Raw genomic sequence first — 12,057 nt, 5'->3', positions numbered from 1 at the left:
CAATCTTCGATACCGCATACCCGCATACATCCACCTACCAACCCCCCTCGACTCAATTTTTTTTTTAACCCCTCCTCTATCTTGTATTATCTCTTCACCTCTCAGGAGGCATACTTGACTCTTTTTCTTTTGTCCCCCCCCCCTTCCGTCAGACGTGTCACAGAGCTGGACCAAACAAACAAACAAATCGTACTCGCGCAGGCTTCAATTGTCACACTTGATCTGGACGGTGAGGGTTTTGTGGGAGCGTGACACACCACCAACATCTGCCGCCGTCAGATCGTGCAACAGGAAGAGAATTTTATTGAGAAGAAGAAGAAGAAGAAGAAGAAGAAGAAGCCGCCAAGCTCGCCTTAGGCAACATCGACACAAGACAGAGCAAGAAAAAGAAAGAAAGAAAGAAAAATCATCTCTCAACCCAAACACGAAACCCCCCTCCACACACTTCCCCCCCCCCCCCCTTCTCGACGACGAGCTCGACAGAAACAACCCCCCGCCCCTCCCCCCAAAAAAAACCAAAACTACAACAACATTAGCATGGCATCCACCCCGCGCCAAACCCTGGCCACCCACGGCCAGGCTAGCCTGTTCCCCTTTCCAGACGTCGCCGCCCTGGCCCCTGCACTGCGCGCGTACGTGATTCACTGCCAGAACGCCGGCATACAGCGCCACGGGTCCTTCAAGGTGGCCGTGTCGGGCGGCTCGCTGCCCAAGACCCTCGCCGCCGCCCTGCTGGCGCCCGCCGCGTCCGCTGCCGACGACGTCAAGTGGGACAAGTGGGAAATCTTCTTCGCCGACGAACGCGTCGTGCCCCTCGACCACGAGGACTCCAACTACGCCCTCCTCAAGGCCGAGCTGCTCGATAAGATGCCCGCCTCGGGCCCCCGCCCCACCGTCTACCCCATCAACGCCGACAAGCTGAACGAGGAGACCCTCGAGGTTGCTGACGATTACGAGCAAGTCCTGGTTAGCTCCTTTGCCTCGCGCGACTCCGTGCGCCTGCCTATTTTTGACCTGCTCCTGCTCGGCTGCGGGCCCGATGGCCACACCTGCTCCCTCTTCCCCGGCCACGAGCTCCTGCGCGAGTCTAGCGCCTGGGTCGCCCCTATCGACGACAGCCCCAAGCCCCCACCCCGCCGTATCACTCTGACCCTCCCAGTCGTCACCCACGCCGTCCGCATCGCCTTCGTCGCCACCGGCGCCGGCAAGAAGGACATCATGAAGCAGATCTTCGAGGACGGCGCCACCTCTGGTCTCCCTTGTGCCCTCGTCAACGAGCAGACCGGCGACCGCTGTAGCTGGTTCGTCGACGAGCCCGCCGTCCAGGGTGTTGGTTATCCCAAGCGCGGCTTCAACCTGTAGGCTAGGGGCCGGCCAGCCTGGGATGCCGCCTTCGCCTTCAGCGGAGGCGAGAAGGACAAAGTCCCTCACCCAGCCAGGGCTAGGTTCCGGAGCCTGAGCCTGGGAGGTAGTCACATCTGAAACCAGGGGAGGGGATCAGTGGTGGCTAATGTTTACCTTTTTGGGTGGGGAAATTGGAAGGGGAGCAAATTCTGTTCTGGAGGGGGACGATTTCCTTCTCTTTCCCTCTCCCTTTATTTCCCCCTTTGTTTTTTATACACTTTTTACTTTTTCTTTCGAGAGGGGGACACCGCTCGACATTCGCTGTGTAGACCACCAAAAGGAATGCAAGGGGTTTGGTGTGGGAGGAAAAAGAAAAGGAGAGATTGAAAAGAAGGAGGAAAACATGTCCCATAGAAAAGAGAGAGAGAGAGAGAGAGAGAGCTGGATTCAGTCAAAAGAAAGGGGAGTGCTCCTGCCCATCTTCTGGGGTTTCTTCTTTCTTTTCTTTTTCTTTTTTCTCAAATCGTTACACCCCCATCGCCAACGAATTTTTTTCTTTTGTTGTGTTTTCGTACGAGTTTCAGATATCCACCACGACGCTCGTCTTGACGGATGAGAGTTATTTTTGAAAGGAGAGGAGAGGAGAGGAGAGGGAGGGAGGGAGGGGAAGGAATGTTGATGGTCATGCAAAAGTCAAGAGCGGTCGGATTGGCTCTATGGAGGGAGGGACCAGACCATCTTTTGTGCATCGCGCTTCGAGATGTTGGAGGGGCAGCAGGAAGAAGGGTGTCTTGTGTGTGTACATAATGAAAGAGCATTCTCACGGAATCACAAGTAGAGCTATTCATCAACGCAGCCAGTCCATTTATTGATGAGTTGTCAAGCACACGAGTGAAGTGAGCCTTCTGACCCTTCTGACTTTGACGAGAGTATCGAAAGTTCGCTTGGTTTCAATTTGAGGTTTAAACTGATATGTGGTCTGATAGTGCCTGTTCCACTGGGAGTTTAATCTCCTTCTTTCCTCATTACTGTCTGTAAGACTTGTCCATCGATTTCCGAAATACCCCTCCCTTAGCTGTTCCTCCGATACCTCTTCCTGGGCACACTGCTCCCATCCGAGCTGCTGTTCCGCCGTCTCCTCTCACCGCGCGGCGCATCACTTACAGGGGAAGAATTATCCCTCCTGGTCCGACGAGGCGGCGGTGATCGAGACCGCGAGTCCACTGAGGGTGAATGGCTCTTTCGAGGAGCCGCAGCACCTCTGCGCGGCGGAGGTGACTGGGAGCGCGAGGGGCTTCGGCTGTTTGATCGGCCACGATAGCTACCGGCATCGCGCCTCGGCAGGGGTGAGCGAGATCGTGACAGGGACCTCGGAGCCGGGCGGCGTCTCGGGGGTGGTGTTGGGGACGGAGAAATAGAGCGGTCGGCTGCACGCCTGAGGGGCAGTGGCGATCTCGACACCGACCGGGACAGCGATCGATCGGCGGCACGTCGAGGTGGCGGTGACCTCGACCTGGTAAGAGACCGGTTGACGGTCCGTCGAGGTGGCGGGGTTATGGACCGGGACAGTGAACGCGGTGGCCCTCCTCTGCGGGGAGGAGGTGGCGAACGGGAATCCGACAGCGAACGCCTAGCCGGAGCCCTTCTTGATGGTGGTGGGGGCGAACGAGATCTCGACAGGGACCTGTCCGAAGAATAAGATCGTGTCGACCGACTGTACGATCGGGGCCTCGCGTTGCCGCGCCGCGGTGGGGAGCGGGTAAGGGAGCGACCTCGATCACCGTCCCTGGCGTCCCGGCGTGGAGGTGGGGGAGACCTGGACCGGCTCAAGCTGCGGTCGCGACTGTACGATGAATCTCTCCGGCTACGACGCGGCGGAGTAACGCTTCGAGTGTACGAACGGCGGCGGTCGACATTGCGTCGTGGAGGAGGCGATCGAGAGCGGGGCGAGCCAGTATAGGAAGAATAGCTAGACGCTGAGTCCGAATCCGAGTCGTCCGCCACCTTGACTGGCGCAGGAAGTGCTGGTGGGGGTAGGTTCTGTAGATATTCTCGCATATCCTCGGTGAGAGCACCCATTCCGATTGATGTGAAGTAGTTGATGGCAAAGCGGATGTTGCGGCGGTTGTCACCATGGGGGAAGAGACCCTCGAGACTCGGCCCAAGGATATCGTCTCTGCACCGAGCTTGCAGCTTGGCCATGCCGATCTCTTCGACGACCTCCTGGAAGAGGATCTTGATGAAGATACGAGAGGCCGAAGTGGTTTCTTCCTCGTTCAGGTGGATGACTGAGAGGCAGTGCCAGGCAATGGCGTCAGAGCCGAACATGTGTCCGAACAGCCTGGCGATATTGCGGAGCTTGTTGCTGTCGTATCGGTGGATCTTCTCGTAGTATTCGACGAAGGCGCGCTCAAAGAGGTCATTCCACATCCTGTTGATCTTTGCCAGCCGCTCTCCGATACCGCCATAGAACTTAGTGTAGGTCTTCTCCTGGCTGCAACATTCAACGACCATCTCCGGCAGCTCCTTTTCATACCCCACTGGGATTTGAATCCTCAGAAGCTTGTGGACAGATTCTTCGTAGTCTGCGGACGACATCAACGTCAGATAGATGGTCCTCCGCAGGTTGACCAGGTCCGCATTGCTCTGGTCCTTGATCTCCACGGCCTTCTGTTCCTCGTCCTCGCTCTCTGAGGACTCGTCGTCATCGTCGTCGTCACTATCGTCATCATAGTCGCTGCCCTCGCCCAGAATCTCGGCCTTCAGTTTCTTGTAGGCCTCTTCGTGTTCTTCATACTCGGCATCATACTTAAAAATATTCAGTCCGTCTTGCCCATCAATGTCCTCCTGCAGCTCCAGATTGTGAGTGATCTGGTCCTCCTCCTCGACCAGGTCCAGCTCCTCCCTCACCGAGGGGTTGTCCTTGAACTTGTCCTTCCGCTGCTGGAACAAGACCTCGATCTGGTACTGCACCCGCTTCTCGATGTCGCTGTCGTGCAGGATGTTGCGGAACTGGTCAAACACAGCTCTGGCGATCGGCTCGTTCATCTCCTCGAGAAACTGGCCGACCTCTCTGGTCAGGTTCACGGCAATCTCCACGCTGTCGTCCGTCGGCTTGTGCAGCAGGAGCAGCAGCATCTGGGCGACCAGGGTCTCCGACACGACCTGGTGGTTCGTCAGGTGCGCAAGGAACGTCGTGGTCGACAGGCACACCGCCTTGTCGTTCCTGCGAAAGCCCTTGCGGAACCGCAGGATCAGCCTCTTGACGAGCAGCTCCCCGACGGCGGGCAGCTTTGTGTTGACGATGGCTACCATGGCTGCATAGATAGGTGTGAACGGCAGCGACGCCGCCTGGGCCTTCATGACGCTCTGGCAGAACAGGCCCTTCCCGCGCACCAGGTTCTCCTGGAACAGCTCCGGCACGATCTGCTTCAGGTTCGGGCTGTTGGCCTTGTTGATCAGCCCGTTAATCGACTTCTTGAGCGCCTCCCACGCCATCCGCTGCCACTCCTTTGTTGTCTTGTCCGTGATCTGCGCCTGCAGCGCCCGGAGCCGTGCCGGCGGGATGTACGTGCCCCCCGACCGCGCGTTCAGCAGGCGATCGTACTCGGCCTTGGCGGCGGCCTGCTTCTGCTCTTCGGTAGGCACCGGCGGCGGCGTGCGCTCGCGCCTAGGTTGGGGAGGGCCTCCGCGGCCGCGAGGAGGAGGGCCACCGCGTCGCTCGGGGCGGTAGCTGTCCACGGCCTTGCGTCGCGGCCGGTCGTCGCGGCTGGGGGGCCGATCGCGTTCATTGTCCCTGTCGTCCTCGTCCTCGTCCTGGTAGCGCTTGCGCGGTGGTGATCGAGAAGGGCGGATAGGGGAGCGGTCGTCCATGTGATGATCGCTCACCACTGACGCGGTTTCTGTCGCCATCTTGAACGGCGCGGACAAACCAAGCCCTCTTGCAGAGGAAGTCCTTCGTCCGGAGCAGCTGTGCCCTCGGCTGTCGGCAAGAAATCGAGAAAGGCCAAGGCAAAATAAATATACTCTTGAGCCAGATACCCAGCAACGATCGGATTTGACAGGATCTGAGGTGGGTGGAAGACACTGAAGCCGTGTGGCTTGAATGTTTTGTGAAGGAAAATCGAGGCTTTGAAGCAGCTACAACAAGGCAGAAGAAATTCTGGAGGCGAAAGATGACTGGGTCCTTCCAGTGCACGGGCCCTGCAGGTGAGCAACCACTGTACAGTAGTAGTTCGGCAGGCACTGCCTCCCCCAAGAGACAGAAGGAACCCCTGAGCTAGATCGCTTGACAGGGGCGAACCTAAGGCTAGGGTCCCCAGTAGGCCAGAGCTGTCTGTCTCTCTCAGCAGCAGCAGCAGCAGCAGCACGGCGGCGCGATGCAATCGTGGCTCAATCCCATCTCGTTATTTCAACAACAACACCACCTCCCACCCACCCAACATCGTCCTTTTGCCTTCCACCCACCAACCTTTCTACAGGGGGCTGAGACTTTTCTTCTTCTTATGAGCCTGGACCCTTTTCTCTTCTCTACGCTCATTCACCACCATTTACAATCACCCTTGGTCTTTCAACAATGGTACGTCACCTGCTATCGTCCTTTTGGAACAATCAACAAGGAGGATGGAAGGATAAATAGGTGGTATATACCAGAAGACAACTAGCTGACATGGCCCAACTTTACAGCTTGACAAACTTGTGGGCATCGCCATGCTTGTGGCTGCCACCATTGTCTTCCTCTACTACACCTTCTGGACCCTTTTCATGGTACGACATCTTCCTTTAAACACATCCCTTTCTCCAACCCACTTCTCATAATTCTATACCTTGGAATGCTAACACTTCGGCTCCTCGCCTTTCCCCTCTTCCAGCCCTTCGTCGATTCCGACCACCCTCTCCAGAACTTCTTCCCACCCCGCGTCTGGGCCGTCCGTATCCCCGTCATCCTGGTCCTCTTGGGCTCTGCAGTTGTCGGATCCTTCCTCAGCGTCGTCATGATCAAGAGCAACCGTAAGAAGGCTGCCAAGGCCAAGGCTGCTGCAGCGAAGAAGACCTCTTAATTGAGTGGCACGGACTGTATACATCAAATGACGGGGAGGGGGTGTATATCGCATTCAAGAGGTTCAAGCTGGGAGGAAAGGAGGCCAGCCCAATGATTCTTGCTGTCGGATTCAGAACCCCTGCGAGATTGGAATCATAATACAAAAGCTACAGCCTCTCGTCACGGGCCACGGGTGCTCGTTCCTGATTGAGCTCGCAGGATCCCAGACTGTATCACGAGTAAACAGCCAGAAATACCACTGCAAAAAATAATCAATGAAATAACAACATAATCTGCACAACATACGCGGCGGCGCCTTGTCTTGCTGGTTTGCAAGTGGCATATGGATTGCTTTGTGGGAAGCGCATTCTCGTACTCGAAGCACTGCGCGTTTCATCAGGACTTCACAGAGTGCAAGACAGGCCATGGTAGTCTTCCAGACTCAGTATATTGTCTGAGGGGTGATAGCTCTCTATGTAATCTGTGGATGTACCGCCCCAGAGACCGCAACGCCCGCAGACCCACCAATAGAGCAGCCGGACAAGTGAGGAGCTCAAAGAAAAATCCCAGAAGCAAGTGACATCATCATGGCCCACCAACAAACATTCTGCTGTCGAACGAACAACAATGTGTTTCTCTCTACCTCGGCAAGGTTGAGGTTTGTTGAAGAGCCCCCGCCCGTCACGTCAGTCAGCCAGCCACAGGATCTCCTTAAACCCGCTGGTCAGCAAAATCGAGAACTTCACAATCATCCTCAAAGAAGCCATCCTCATCATCCATGTCCCCGGTCCGACCTCTGCCCCTTCGGCGCCTCGTCGTGACAACCAGCTGCTCCTCATCGCCGCCGTCCCGATGGCGAGCCACAGATCGCTCCATAGCTGATTGTGGCAGAGCACGCACGTCGTCCGTCGGAATGGTGAAAGCTTCGTCCTCACTACTTATGTGATGGTGGTGAGTGAGTCTGTTCATGGTGAGTGGCTGACCAAATGCCCAAGCGGCCCCGTCCGCGTCACTAGGCGCCATCTGTTTCACTGCTTCTGCTTCTGCGGCCTGGGCGGCGGCCGCCGCCGCTGCCTGTCTGCGTTTAGGCGAAGGCCGTACAGACTTGTCATCCAGATGAGTATCTGTCAGAAGCACCGAGACTGTGGGCAGCTGCGGCACCGAGGCGACTGGTGCTCGATGAAGATCATACTCAAAGAGTGCAACCCGTCTGTCAGTGTGGAACGGTTGATATGGAGCTGACGACTCGATCTCAGCTTGTGGAATAGACGACTCCGCGCTGGGATTACGTCGAGATAGCTTAGGTCGAGCGGTGAGCACCATGGTGTTGTTGACTCCATCCCCATCCTTGTCCAAGAGGTCCAAGTATTCGTCGGGGTCAACAAGCCGCTTGACAGACGGTGCCATGATATCGTCAGGCAACATCGGGAGCTTGAAGTCTCTATACCGCCGGAACCGAGTGGCACTCTGTCTTCCATCACTTGTGCTCATCTTGCGCGGTCGCTGGGGAAATGCCCGCACCAGCCCGTCTCCGAGGACGAAGAGCGCGTGGTCCTTTCGGTTCGCCACGAGGATGACACAAGCTGGTCCCGGGGCGCTCGAGCTCGGAGGAAGCGATATGCGGTTATCGCCGCTGTGTCTGAACTGATTGATGGCGTGTCCCGTTTTGCCAAGTGAGTGACTGATGCCGGCAGCGATCATCTTGCTGCTATAATTCGCGTGCTCGACGATCTTGGAACCAGTAGTCTGCGGTGCATTCGCAATCGAGCTGCTGCGCCGAGACCGGTTGATCAAGGGACGAGCAGCGTCCCAAGCCGAGTTCAGAGCACCTGTCGCCATCGACACGGCAGAAGTGCTGGTCTCGGGTACGTTCGTGTTCGTCTCTTGTGGAGAAGCTCGCCTGCGAGGAGGAGGCCAGAGAAAAGCACTCGTGGGTAAGTCAAGAAGATGAACAGTGCCTCTCTCGGTGACCATCGCCACACATTCTCCGTTCGGTTTCATCCAGGAGACATCCACAATTCTAGCGACAGTCATGCGAGAGAATTGGGCAATCTGTCGCACCCGGGGACCGCTCGACGGACTGGGCAAGCTTGCTGCGTGCAGGGGTGACGTTTTCGTATATTGAACGCGCATCAGATCCCATATGGTCTGCACATCACCCTTGGTGCTGGCGGTAAAGAGTGACAGCCCATTCGGCGCAAAGGAGAGGAAGCTGCAGCCAGACGTCGCGAAGGTAGTGACCGGATGTATCGAAGACGCATTCAGTGACAAGTCGACATCTACAATCGACACCAGGCCCGGCTCCTTGGTGATCGCTGGAGCCATCGTACCGTGCGTGGGAGGAAACTGAGGGGGCTCTGCTCTTGCTGCAAAAGGGCCAGGCCAGGCTTGCGTGTTGGGAGGGGACCGAGCTTGCTGCGATGGCATGGCTGACTTGTTCCAATAGTTATTGAACGCTTGTAGGCCTCTTTCACCAATCCATTTTGCACCAGAGATCACCTCCTGCGTGGTCTCTCGCATGAGCTTGTTCATGATGCTGTCGGCAGCTGGCAGGTCAACATCGGAGACAACGCTGGGCAGCTGAGGCGGTGTCAGGGACGTCAAACCCGGTGCTTTGCCTTGGACGGGCACCGGCACGGCTGCTCTCAGTGAAATCTGAGACGAGGGGGCAGCGGGACAATAGGCTATCCATCTGCCTTTCAGTGCAATGATTGGGGCTTTCACGGCCTGACGCTGTGCAGTATTCCGCAGCCGATCCGTCTCCTGCGACAGATCTGGAGACTGCTGCAGAGAAGTCCACAGCTTTCCCACGCATCTGAACTCAATGCCCGGCTCATGAGGGATAGTTGCTTGGCGGTAAACCCAGCTCTCGCCCGTCTGACCCGAAGCAATGACAATGTTCCCACTGTCTGCGAGGATCCGCAGGGCTCCGGTTGGCGGTGGTGCTTGGAAGATAGGACTTGTGATCGGCACCTTTAGAGGAATCTTTGGGCCCTCCAGGAGGACTGCAATGTGTCTGCTGTCCTGCAAAGAGTATAAATCCACCGTTGTTTGGTAGAAATCCACGGTTGCACCCCGAATCCCGGTGCCGTCTCTCTGTCCGATATCTGTACCTGCTGGCGACGCGGCTCCAGAACGCTCTTGGCCAGCAGCATAGTTCCCGTCGCCTTTAGCCTCTGAACCGGTAGATGGTAGTACAGGGCCATGGACGACAACGGCCACAATCGGGCTGGGATCCGCGCCCTGAGCATCCAATGTCCAGGGTAGGATCTTGGCATAGTGCACCCCGCCTCGTAGCCCTTTCAGACTCGCGACAGTGTCTAAACCATTCTTTGTGACCGAATGCACTTCTAAGCCACCCTCATAACCCGTGAGGACGGCTGTGTCTTTGCCTCGCGAGCCAGACCCATGCAAAGTCGGAATCGTGTCAAAGCCGTACGCATAGCCTCTCTCGCCAGCCCTCATCCCTGTCTTGGGCTCGAAATCAAGATCAAGATCTGGCGCGCCATAGAAATGGGCTTGTGGCTGGTGTGGAAGAGGCGGGTTTGCCAGACCACGGGCGTAGGCGGTCTGTGAGTGCATCGAGCCTCGTCTGAGGGAAGCCATCGACGGAGCGTACGCCTCGGAAGGGTGGTACTGGTTATCCATATGGTAGCTCAAGGGTCTCCTCGACTGGGTCGGAGGTGAGATGGACGAGGCCTGTCCTCCGTTGTAGTACTGGCGTGGTGAGGACCATCCGTACGGGGCTCCGCGGCTGTCCTCGTAGGATGAGGGTTGTGTTGGTGGCGATTCTCCCATCAGGTTGATCAGGTTTCCACCAGGAGAGCTTCCTAGTGCTGGAACATTCCGCATCCAGTCGCTAGTGCTTCGGGTTGTGCTCGTGGTATACGAGGTCGCGGAAACTGCGTCCAACGCGGGCGACGGCGCGGTGATTCCATTTGAAGGAACGCTGGCAGGTTTCAGGACAGGGGACTGAACTGAAGGCGAGGAGGTCTCGGTCTCTGATGCTGATTCTTTGTTATTGGCACTGTAGTGTGTCCTCATCGTGTTAGCATCTATGCCTAAGGTTGTCGATGTGATAAGGTATAGTTCTCCAAGAGGCCCCAAAGGGCCCATTTGGGGGACACATACGAGAACTTGCTGGCGGTGTGTTTTGTCACCGCGGCGACAACACCCCCGCCGTCTTTTCCATTCTTCCTGTCTTTCTTTGCGCCTTTCATGCTCGCTCATCAGCGAAAGTTCTTAAATCTTGACATGTGTATCGTAAGTGTGGACGGGCAAGGGTAGGTAGTGGTTGTTGCGGTTGTGATTGATGATAGTAATGTTGGGTCTTGTCGAGGGGACGAAGGGGCAACGACGAACCGGGCATCCGAATGATCTCGAAAGCCTAGAGCAGGGTTTCCTGCTCCGGACGAGAAGGCGGGTCGAGAGAGACCACTGCCAGTCGGTGACAGGTATAGGCTCGGTGACCGGTGACGACAAAGATGGCGCGTGTCAGAGGAGGATCGGAATCACGGGACGCGATTGGGAGGCGGCGTGCTCAGTCGGTCAGGCCGCCCAGGGATGCGAGTGACAAAAGATTATGACAATAGCTGGTTCGTGGCAGTCGATGGTGCCAGACAAAGGAGAGATAGTCAACCGGCGGCACAAGCCGGATGACGTGGTGTATTATCAGAGTGAAGGTGGATGAGTAGGCAGTCAGACGAGGCCGCGGGTAGCAGCCAAGAAGGGGAAAACGTCGCCGTCGTAAGGTCTAAGTTCAAAGAGAAAAGGAGGAGATGTATATCGAGTCTAGGCAAAGAAAAGAAAAGGAGAGAAGGAGAAAGAGGGAAAGGTGCTCCGTATCGTCACAACCAATGCAGAGGAGGAAGAATCAAATATCAGGAGAAGGGCAGTACGGGCGTGCGGCAGGATCTCCGAGTGAACGAGGATCACGGGCTGGGCAGGCGCCTAGGTATCGTGAATAACAACAGAAAAACGTGGGTTCTTGAAGAAAGTTTATAATGAAGAATAACAGACTAGGTTGGTCGACGAGAGAGAGGGAGGAGAGGTTCGTTCGCAGGCTTCTGGGAGGAGGAGGAGGAGGAAGTTCTGGTCACCGGAGACGACATGGAGGGGGACTGGGGTAGCGGTACAGTACGTCAACCCCAACCGGGCCCCGCCCCTGGCGGCATCTGGCATGGAGGGGGTTGCCGAGTATGGGATCTGGCTGCTGCGACGCCGCCTTTCTGAAGCGGGGCCCTCGATCCCAGGTGTCAGGGGGTCGTCCCTTCCACCACGCCCCCCCCCCCCCCAAGTACCAGTACTAGTACATAGTCAGTACATGCATAGTACGAGTGCCAAGTACCTCTCCTAAGCAAGTATAGGGGAGAGAAGGGTCCCTGCTGGTCCAATGTGTTGTCGAGCGAAGTTGAGAGTACTTGTTCTCAGTCTTGGACCGTCATACTGCAGATTGCCTTGCTAACCCACACTCGCTTTTCTGTTCTTTCTATTCATTGACGTGTGTGTGCAGGGGGGGGGGAGGAGAACCAGCAGGCTCCTGTACGCGGTAATAAGTACCGTGATGGTATACGAGGCGTGCATTTGGGGACACGATATGATTGACTGGACAGCCCCCTGACAGCAACCCAAGCAGGGGTCCCAAGATCTGATTGGGGGGACGACCTCGTGGC

At 56.6% G+C, this 12,057-nt stretch overlaps 4 protein-coding genes across 4 annotated transcripts; 2 read left to right on the top strand and 2 right to left on the bottom strand.

Annotated features, from left to right (window-relative positions):
* Positions 1-537: 537 nt before the first annotated feature.
* Positions 538-1,362, top strand: M406DRAFT_325490 (6-phosphogluconolactonase; the record flags this gene model as incomplete). Its single annotated transcript, XM_040919987.1, has 1 exon — positions 538-1,362. One exon carries the CDS (start codon positions 538-540, stop codon positions 1,360-1,362), a length of 825 nt encoding a protein of 274 aa, XP_040780978.1.
* Positions 1,363-3,324: 1,962 nt separating this feature from the next.
* Positions 3,325-5,217, bottom strand: M406DRAFT_247033 (ARM repeat-containing protein; the record flags this gene model as incomplete). The annotated part of the gene is made up of 1 exon (XM_040916442.1): positions 3,325-5,217. A coding segment is annotated over one exon (1,893 nt), but the record flags the coding sequence as incomplete, so codon positions are not given.
* Positions 5,218-5,776: 559 nt separating this feature from the next.
* Positions 5,777-6,556, top strand: M406DRAFT_320146 (dolichyl-phosphate mannosyltransferase polypeptide 2). Its single transcript, XM_040919352.1, has 3 exons — positions 5,777-5,923; positions 6,031-6,111; positions 6,216-6,556. Exons 1-3 carry the CDS (start codon positions 5,921-5,923, stop codon positions 6,402-6,404), a joined length of 273 nt encoding a protein of 90 aa, XP_040780976.1. The 5' UTR covers positions 5,777-5,920; the 3' UTR covers positions 6,405-6,556.
* A 540-nt stretch (positions 6,557-7,096) lies between these two features.
* On the bottom strand, positions 7,097-10,605 carry M406DRAFT_284522 (uncharacterized protein; the record flags this gene model as incomplete). The annotated part of the gene is made up of 2 exons (XM_040918570.1): positions 7,097-10,412; positions 10,511-10,605. The coding sequence occupies 2 exons, from the start codon at positions 10,603-10,605 to the stop codon at positions 7,097-7,099; spliced, it is 3,411 nt and encodes a 1,136-aa protein (XP_040780975.1).
* Positions 10,606-12,057: the final 1,452 nt, after the last annotated feature.

The sequence above is a fragment of the Cryphonectria parasitica genome, assembly GCF_011745365.1.
Source record: "Cryphonectria parasitica EP155 unplaced genomic scaffold M406scaffold_1, whole genome shotgun sequence".
Classification (NCBI taxonomy): Eukaryota; Fungi; Ascomycota; class Sordariomycetes; order Diaporthales; family Cryphonectriaceae; genus Cryphonectria; species Cryphonectria parasitica.
This window is presented reverse-complemented; position numbering and strand designations above follow the sequence as displayed.